The sequence below is a fragment of the Cercospora kikuchii genome (genome assembly GCF_019650295.1).
Source record: "Cercospora kikuchii DNA, contig_00005, whole genome shotgun sequence".
Lineage (NCBI taxonomy): Eukaryota > Fungi > Ascomycota > Dothideomycetes > Mycosphaerellales > Mycosphaerellaceae > Cercospora > Cercospora kikuchii.
Genome location: NW_025408586.1, coordinates 1 through 9,050, shown reverse-complemented (window position 1 = coordinate 9,050; position 9,050 = coordinate 1). Strand labels below are relative to the sequence as shown.

The 9,050-nt window shown below is 60.5% G+C and overlaps 1 protein-coding gene across 1 annotated transcript; it reads left to right on the top strand.

Annotated features, from left to right (window-relative positions):
* Positions 1-2,211: 2,211 nt before the first annotated feature.
* Positions 2,212-7,056, top strand: CKM354_000783600 (uncharacterized protein; the record flags this gene model as incomplete). Its single annotated transcript, XM_044803196.1, has 1 exon — positions 2,212-7,056. One exon carries the CDS (start codon positions 2,212-2,214, stop codon positions 7,054-7,056), a length of 4,845 nt encoding a protein of 1,614 aa, XP_044659131.1.
* Positions 7,057-9,050: the final 1,994 nt, after the last annotated feature.

Sequence of the window (9,050 nt, the reverse complement as noted above, 5' to 3'; positions counted from 1 at the left end):
GATGTCGCCAGTCGTGCCGTTTTCGCATGCACACCGCGTGTTTGCCATCCGCCAGGGGGTGTTCCATATAAAGTCGCGCAAAAGTTCCGGCAGGTAGATGAAAAGATACAGAAACCCGTCCGCAGATTTGGAGCGCATTCGCAGTACATTTCGAGAGGTATCGAGGTCGTTAGTTGCGCCCATTGCCGTACGCACGAGACCACAGATTGCAAACATTACGCCAGCCGGCAGAGGGCACCAAAATTCGCGCGACGTTGCACAAAATTACATTAGATAGGAATATCGCCCGTCCCCAAGTTCGAAGTCCATTCGCATTGCCGTTCGAGAGATGTTATCGTTGCCAGTGGCGCCAGTTTAGCACGTAGAAGGCCGCGGGTTGCGAAAATAATACCACACGCATACGGATATTAAAGATCGCACGACGTTGCACAATATTCCATTGAAGATTAACGTCGCCCGTCCCCAATTTTCGGGTCCATTCGCGGCCCCGTTCGAGAAGCACCGACGTCGTCCGTAGCGCCCACAGCACAACGCAAGAGTCCGCGGATTGCAAAAATTATGCCATCCGCCGCAGGGCGCCACAATTCCAGCGACGTTGCACAAAATTACGTTCGATAGTCAGGTCACCCGTCCGCGAGTTTAAAGGCCATTCGTCGTGTCAGTCGAGAGAAATCGTCGTCGCCAGTCCCATTAGGGTTAGGGTAGCCCCGACGAAGCATTCGACCACGAGTATATTGGCGTCCCGGAGGGCAAGGTAGAGTTGTATCGGACGCATCCACCAGTTCCAGAGCGTCCGCGTCCAGCGAGAAGCGTTCCGGACAAGGAGCGAGCGTAGTACGTGTCGGACACGCGAGGCCAATACGGCGGGGGGGAGAAAGGAAATTTGTGATGCGCATTTACAACGTCAAAAATCGACCGTGTTTCCACGACGCATCCGATTGTCCCCCAATATTGCATAGGTTTTGCGGATCGACCATGGCCCGCCCGTCCACGAGTTAGGAGTCCATTCGGAGGGCCGTTCGAGCGGTATCGACGTCGTCAGTAGTGCCCGTAGTAATACGCAAGAGACCACGGATTGCAAAAGTTTTAGCACCAGGCAGAGGCCACCGAAATTCGAGCGACGTCGCACAAAATTACATTGGACAGTACAGTCGCCCGTCCCCAGGTTTTGTGTCCATTCGCGTTGCCGTTGGAGATGTATCGACGTCGCCAGTTCCGCCCGCAGCCGTACGCACGAGACCACGAATTGCAAAAATTATTCCGCCCGTCAGAGGACGCCAAAATTCGAGCAACGTTGCACAAAATTACATTGAATAGTAAAGTCGCCCGTCCGCGAGTTTGGTGTTCATCGGACAAGTCGTTCGAGAGATATCGTCGTCGCCAGTAGCGCCATTTCGGCACGTCGAGTACCGCGTATTGCGAAAATTACGCCACACGTAAGAGGATCCCACAATCCGAGCAGCGTTGTCCCACATTCCATTCGATGGCCAGGTTAGCCGTCACCAAGTTTGGGGTCCATTCGTATTGTCGTTCGGGAGGTATCGTCGTTGCCAGTAGCGCCATTGTTATCCGTAGGAGACCACGAATGGCAAAAAATTCATGCCGTCCGCCAGAAGGCACGCAAAATCGCGCAACGTTGCACAAAATAACACGAGACAGTGAAGTCGCCCGTCCGTGAGTTTGAAGCCGATTCGACGTGCCATGCGAGAGGAATCGTCGTCGCCAGTCCCATTAGGGTTAGGGTACCCCGACGAAACATTCGATCACGAGCATATCGGTGTCCCGGAGGGCAAGGTAGTACCGTATCGCATATAGTTGCACATTCCAGAGCATTGGCGACCACGTCGAAGCGTTTTCCATAAGTAGCGAGCGTGTTGCGTGTTCGTCGTAGCAGTTAATGCCGAGGACGGATCGCAAGAGTATTTATATAACGTATGGATTTGCCCCAAAATCGGCCATGTTTCCACCATGGGCCCGATTGCCCCCAAATTTCGCACACATTTTACAGACCGACCATCGATGCCGCGCGCCCAGTTTCGCGAATTGAAGAGCCCCGCGTCGAGCAGAGGAAATTGTTCCATCGTCCACATATACGATTAAAGTTGAGCCGCATACGAATCGGGAGACCGGGTCAGGGGAGAGTTTGACATCACGTCGCGGCGGGGGCGAACGTGTTGATTCCCATCCATGAATGGGAAGAAGCGCGATCGGATGGAGACATTCATCGAGGTGTTTGCCCATTTGCCCGAGTACGGCGTCGTGATATGTAAGCCATGCGGATTCGCGATTATTCCCCACGAGTTTGCAGGCCATTTACGGCGTGCGCATCGCCAATGGGATCGCGAGATGCAACAGCGCGTCCACGAGGTGTTCGCCGGTTTGTCCGACGTTGCCCAGGCACCAGAAGAAGTCACATATCCCGAAGCAGGCGCGCGCCCCATCGAATGGTTGCCCGTATACACCGATGGATTCCGGTGTCGAGGCGTCGATGCCGCGGGACAGCCATGTCCGTATATGTGTCGCGGAGCAAAGACCGCCCACATCGCAGCACATTGCCGCCAGGCGCATGCATGGTCGTCGAACCAGGCGCGAGGTCGGTCGCGGAACGGGCGAGGTGGCCCCCCCACGAACCGCATATGGGAGGAGGGCCAGCATTGCCAGCGATTTTTCAAGTTTCGAGGATGGCAGCGGTATTTCGTCGTGTCCCATGCCGTCGAGGCCCCCGCCAGCGATGCGATGCGCGCGTTGTTGGGCCAGATCCAAGAGCGGCGGGAAGAGTTGCGAAAGGAGAGCACCATCCCCGCCGAGAACGCGCGAAGCGTCGCCGACCCGTGGTTAGATTTTACCGGGTGGTCGGCCCATTTGGCAGGATTCACGTCCGAGGAGTTGTTGGCGACCATCCGGCCCGCCGAGGGCGAAGAGGGAGACGAGGATGAGCCCGTCCCCCCGGCCGAGGAGGACGGCGAGATGGTCGGGTTGGCGGAGGCATGCCACGCCACGCGACGGTTGATCCGACAGGCATTCCGCGTGTGTCGTCCGGCCGTAGTCGGACGCGCCGCGTTGGAGCACATCAATCGCCGCGAGTGCGGCGCGGACGACAACGAGCGGCCGTTTTACGCCGAGCAGCAGGTGAAGACGATTCGCAAGTATAGCGGGCATTGGGTCCAGATATTGCGGTACATTTGGCGCACGCACGCCCGCGACCGGCGTCCCCCGTACGTGTTGTTGGAGGGCCAGCACCAGGCGTTGGCCCGCGTCCAGAGCGGCGCCGTGGCCGTCATCGAGTCCGAGGGCGACGCGCAGAAGGCCCGGGCGAAGCGGCAGTTGGTGCGCCGCAGTTTGCAGTTTTGGTTGTCCATGTTCGACCACCCGTTGAAGGACAGCGAGTTCCAGAGCGGCATCATCAGCGGGTTGGCCGTGTTGGGGTTGAACAGCGAGAAGGGGGGGTGGGTGCCCGCCATCAATTACACCCCCATTTTGTCCGGAATCATCGCGCCGTTGCGGGCGATGGTCGTGTACCACGCCCACGGGCAGCGCGTCAGCGCCATTCGCGCGCGCACCGCGGGCGGGAGCAGCGTCGTGGCCGCGCAGATGGCCGCGCCGGCCGTGTTGGAGGGCGTGCAGCCGTACGCGCAGCGATGCATGACGTTGACGCAATACGGAGGCCGCCCCACGCCGTTGGACCGGATATTCCACCAGAAGACGTACGGGATGAAGATCCGGTACACCACCAAGGCGCCCGGGCAGGTGTTGTGGGAGGGAGCGCGCATCACGGTCGGCAAGGCGCGATTCACCATCGACATGGTCCGCGCCGTCGTGCACGGGTTGAACGAGAGCGTGCGGCGGCGTTTGGTGCACCAGTTGATGTGGTTCCCGGCGGACGGAGTCGTCCGCGCGCGCGATTGGAGGCCCGTCCAGATGCCGGACGTCGATGTGGCATCATTGTACGACGACGCGAGCGAGATGAGCCCCCGGTGGTGTTTTATCGACGACCACCGCAACACGTGGTCGGTCCCCGGGGAGCGGTGGATGTGGGAGCGATTGGCGGACGAGCACCCCGGGCAGTTGATCGAGAGCAGCGGCGGCGGGCGCGTCGTGTGGAAGCAGAGCGGCGTCGAGGCGTATTTCCGGCAGGTGCGGCAGTTCAAGGAGGAGTTGATGGCGTTGGTCCATTTTTCGGGCGGCGCGCCCGCGCGCGCGACCGAGTTGATCAGCATCCGGCACCGCAATGGGGAGCAGAGTCGCGGCCAGCGCGGAGTGTTCATCCAGGACGGGATGGTCGCGTTCGTCACCAATTATCACAAGGGACACAGCGCCAGCAAGCGGGTCAAGATCGTGCACCGGTACGTGCCCACGGAGGTGGGAGAGGTCGTCGTGTATTTTTTGTGGTTGATCGAGCCATTCGTCCAGCAGTTGCGCGAAGCGGTGCGGGACCAGTTCGAGCGTGGTGCGCATGTGTGGGAGCCCAAGCCCGAGGAGCAGTGGGCGGACGGCGAAGTCGACGACGAGGGCGACGATAGAGTCGAGGAGGTGGTCCGCGGGGGCCCGGCCGAACAGAGCGACGACGAGGACGACGAGGACGACGAGGACGACGAGGACGACGAGGACGACGAGGACGACGAGTGGTTGGCGGATGTGCCCCCGTCCCAGGACGAGCGGGCGCCGTTGAACACCGACGGGTTTTGGGACACCGACCGCGTCCGGAGGGTTATATATCGCGAGACCGAGAGCCGCATCGGCGTGCGGATCGGCGTCGCGGTGTGGAGGAACGCATATCCCGCCATCCAGCGCGAGTTGTGTCGCAATAGTAGCGTCCGGGACACGTTGGACCGGATTTACGACGGCGGTCGGCAGCGGTCGGCCATTGGCGCCGCGATCGAGCAGATGCGGAACGTGCAGGCGACCCAGTCCGGGCACAGCCCCGAGATGGAGGAGATGATATATGGGTTGTTGATGACCGAGTCGCCGTTCATCACCATGTCCGAGCGGGAGCAGTTCCGGCAGGTGAGCGTCAATTGGCACCGCATTTTACAGTTCCCGTCCGCGGAAGCGCAGCATCAGGGGGTCGCAGATGTCGGCGCGCGGATCCAGCAGGAGCAGGAGCAGGTCGACGCCGCACGCACGCGGCGGATCCGGAGCGTCGACGTCGCGGGCGAGTTGGCGAGGATGTACGGGCCCGACGCGGCGTTCCGTGGAGTGCAGCGGCCAGCGTTGGACGCCATCGTCGCGGGGACGCCGTACGTCGTCGCCGTCATGCGCACCGGCGGCGGGAAGAGCATGTTGTTCATGTTGCCCGCCGCCGGTTCCCCGCAAGGGTTGACCGTCGTCGTGGTGCCCGTCGTGTCGTTGCGCCAGGATTTGCACGAGCGGTGCAGCGCCGCCGGAATCCGATGCAGCGAGTGGAACGGCGAGCGGCCCCCGTATGATAGTCAGATCGTGTTCGTGACGCCCGAGTCGGCCGTGTCGGTCGCGTTCGGCCAGTTTTTGGCGATGAAGCGTGCGAACGGGCAATTGGAACGCATCGTCATCGACGAGTGCCACACCGTTTTGGAGAGCACGGCGGATTGGAGGCCGAAGGTGTTGGAGTTGCGAGAGATGACCGGGTACGGGGTGCAGGTGTTGTTTTTGACCGCCACATTGCCGCCCAGCGAGGAAAGCATGTTTTTGCACGCGATCGGGGTCGAGGAGCGGGATGTGCAGATGATTCGCGACGTCACGGGTCGACCCAACATTGCGTATTCCGTCGTCCAGTATGCCCGCGAGGAGGAGGATGGGGCGGTGCGGGAGTTGGTCGAGCGGAAGAAGGAGCAGTACCCCGAGGGCCAGATCGTCGTGTATTGCAGGCGCGTCGAACAGGCGAAGCGTTTGGCCGGCGTGTTGGGGTGCAGCGTGTATCACCGCGGAGTAGGCGACGCCGCGGCGAAGAAGACGATTGTGCGACGATTGACCGGGGAGACGGAGCGCGTGTTCACCGCCACCAACGCATTGGGGTTGGGCGTCGACGCCCCCCGCATCCGCGTCGTGATTCACGTCGGCGTTCGCGAGCAGATCAAGCAGTACGCCCAGGAGAGCGGGCGTGCCGGGCGAGACGGGCGCCCCAGCGAGGCCATCATGTTGCAGGGCACGTCCGTCGACGAGCGGACCGGGCAGGAGAAGGAGGAGCAGGGGTGGGGCACCGACGCGGCCATGAAGGCGTTCATCCGCGGGGAGCAGTGTCGCCGGGTCCCGTTGGACCGACACATGGATGGTCGAGTGGATCGCAGTGCGTGCCAGGTCGACGAGGAACGATGCGACGTGTGTCGCGGGTTGCCGCGGGGTCGAAAGCGGCGCAGGATCGCCGTCCCCCGGCCGGAAGGGGAACGCGAGCATGTCGGAGACGTCGCCGTCGAGCAGCGCGAGACCGATCGTGAGCAGGAGGAGGAGCAGGGGCGGATCCGCAGGCGACGAGAAGTCGAGCGCGAAGCGCAGGCCCGCGCGTTCGCGTTCGTCGAGCAGCGCCAACGACATCGTCGGCAGATGGAGCACGTCAGCGTCGAGTCCATCGCGTCGACGTTGCAGCAGTGGACGGGGCGGTGCAGCATATGTTTTGTGCGTGGGGAAGCCGATGGGGGGCATTCGTGGCAGCAGTGCCCATGGGACATGCGAGATGCCGTCCAGCGGGCGTACGACATCGTCAGCACGATTCGTTTCGATGCACACACCGGTTGTTTTGGATGTCACGTCCCCCAAGCCGTGTGCCACCAATGGCAGGACATCAGCCATGGCGGACCACGGCGGTTTCGACGCGTCCGCCAGCGGAGTTGTCAATTTCCGGGTGTAGTTCGACCCGCCGTCGCGGCGATGTTGGTTGTAGGAGGCGAACGGATGGTGTCGTGGATCGAAGAAGAGGCGCAGAAGGTGGGTGTCGTCGCGGATGGGGAGTCCGATGATTGGAAAGCATGTGAGCAGTGGATGGCCCGGAAGATCGTGTCCCCGGGCATCGAAATGTCGGGGTTGTTCCGATTGTTTTGGGAGTTTGGACAAGTGCACGGCACCGAGGGCGTCGGGGTAGGATAGGATTCGCATGTGCATTAGTAAGGAGTGATGTTCCGTTCCACCCGTGCGAAAGGGCATTGTGAGCAGACCGTGAGGATCGTTCGTCGGCAGTGGAGAGGCATTGTCCCGCCGTTAATCCACCGTGGTAGCATCCCACGATGTCGGGTCGCCGGCAGAGAAGAGGTCCATTTTGTTCGCATGTCCGTCCGATTTCGAGGGTGACCAGATCAGAATGGCCAAGTGAGGTGCGGTGGATGATTACGTCAGCGCGAAAGTGGTGGGCGTAGAGCATAGCGATGCGGCGGATTCCAAAATTCGTCGTCGTCGCCACAGTGCCCCAAAATTCGGGCAAAAATTCGGAGAGCACGAGGGCGGTCCATTTTCGATGTCGTGTAGGTTTGGAGGGCAGAGGAGATGGCGTGGGTGTGATATCGTCGTTGCCGTCCGGGCAGTTTTGGTGGTTTTCGACATTCCGATCGAAAAGCGGGCCCGTAAATTGCACCACGACGGCAATGATCGTCCCCATTCGCGACGAGGGGGGGAAAGTAGCGTGGAATGGTTCCGGTTATCGTTCGGGCGCGGAATGTGTGTTTCGTCGTCGTCGCCAATGTTCGAATAGCAGAGTGGCCACAACACGATGTTTTTTGACGTCCGTTTCGCAAGATTTCATCGGTACGATTCGGACACGAGCCCGATTCCGCGGATTCCATGTCGCAGGATTATTGCCGTGCGTCGTAGCATCGCATCGCCGCGACATCAGGCGTTCCCGTCGCATGTCGTCGGCGGCAGATGGTCGTCGATCCGTTAGGGTTAGGGTTGGCAGAAGTTGGTGTTCGTGTAGGAAGGGAGAGGGTTCGTCGTTGTAGAGTATATCGGTGATCCCATATGCGCGGTGCGACATAGCGAGGAGAGAAGGCGGTTATTGGGTCATTCGTAGTCATAAGATGCCCGTCCCCGCGTGCAGGATGGATCATCGCGGCAGGGTAGGGTTGGTACAGCAGGTCGATATACAGGAACGTATGTCAGAGGGCGAAGGCGGTCGCGATCGGACATGTTTCCATTTTCCGGCGATGGTACGACGATGGCGGAGTTTTCAGAGGGGCGGCCAGGAGCGTAGCAGCGCCGTAGACCAGTAGATTCCCCGTGGCCGTTGTCATCCGCCCGCCACGGTCGCACCACATCGGGCATGCGGGGCGAGGGGAATGCAGGGCGTCATCCGGATGTCGCACATGGCCGATATGGGTTCCCATAGAGACATAGGCGATGCAGTGTCACGTCGGGGGCATGGAGTGGTGTTCGGAGAGGGAGGGTTCCCGTAGATATATAGATAGGTTCGATGTCGGTCCGTGTCGTTCGCGTCGTCGAGGCCGGTATGCGAGGCGGGGGGATGGATTTGGGAGCAGATGGCAGGGTGGTTGTAGCGGCGAGTTCGGCAGAGGCGAAGGGTTCGAGATTAGGGTTAGGTGGAGAGCAGGGTTATAGGATTCGTAATTCGTCGGGGTTCGGTTCGAGGCCGGGACAGTATAGATAGGAGTTAGGATGGATTTTATAGCGGGTGGAGGTACAGGGTTCGGGTGTGTTGGTGGAGGTACAGGGTTAGGGTGTGTTGAAGTTGTGGTTCGGAGTTGGAGGTTAGGGGATTTCGGAGGGATAGTCGGGCGGTTTTGGATCGGAGAGAGGCGGATTTCGGAGATGGAAGGGAAGGCGGATTTGGAGTATAGGAAGGAAAACAGAGAGAGGAGGAAGGGGAGGGAAGGAGAGAGGGTGAGAGAGAGAGAGAGAGAGGAGGAAGGGGAGGGAAGGGGAGAGGGTGAGAGGGTGAGAGAGAGAGAGGAGGAAGGAGAGGGAAGGGGAGAGGGTGAGAGAGAGAGAGAGAGAGAGGAGGAAGGAGAGGGAAGGGGAATGGGCAGAGGGTTAGGGTTAGGGTTAGGGTTAGGGTTAGGGTTAGGGTTAGGGTTAGGGTTAGGGTTAGGGTTAGGGTTAGGGTTAGGGTTAGGGTTAGGGTTAGGGTTAGG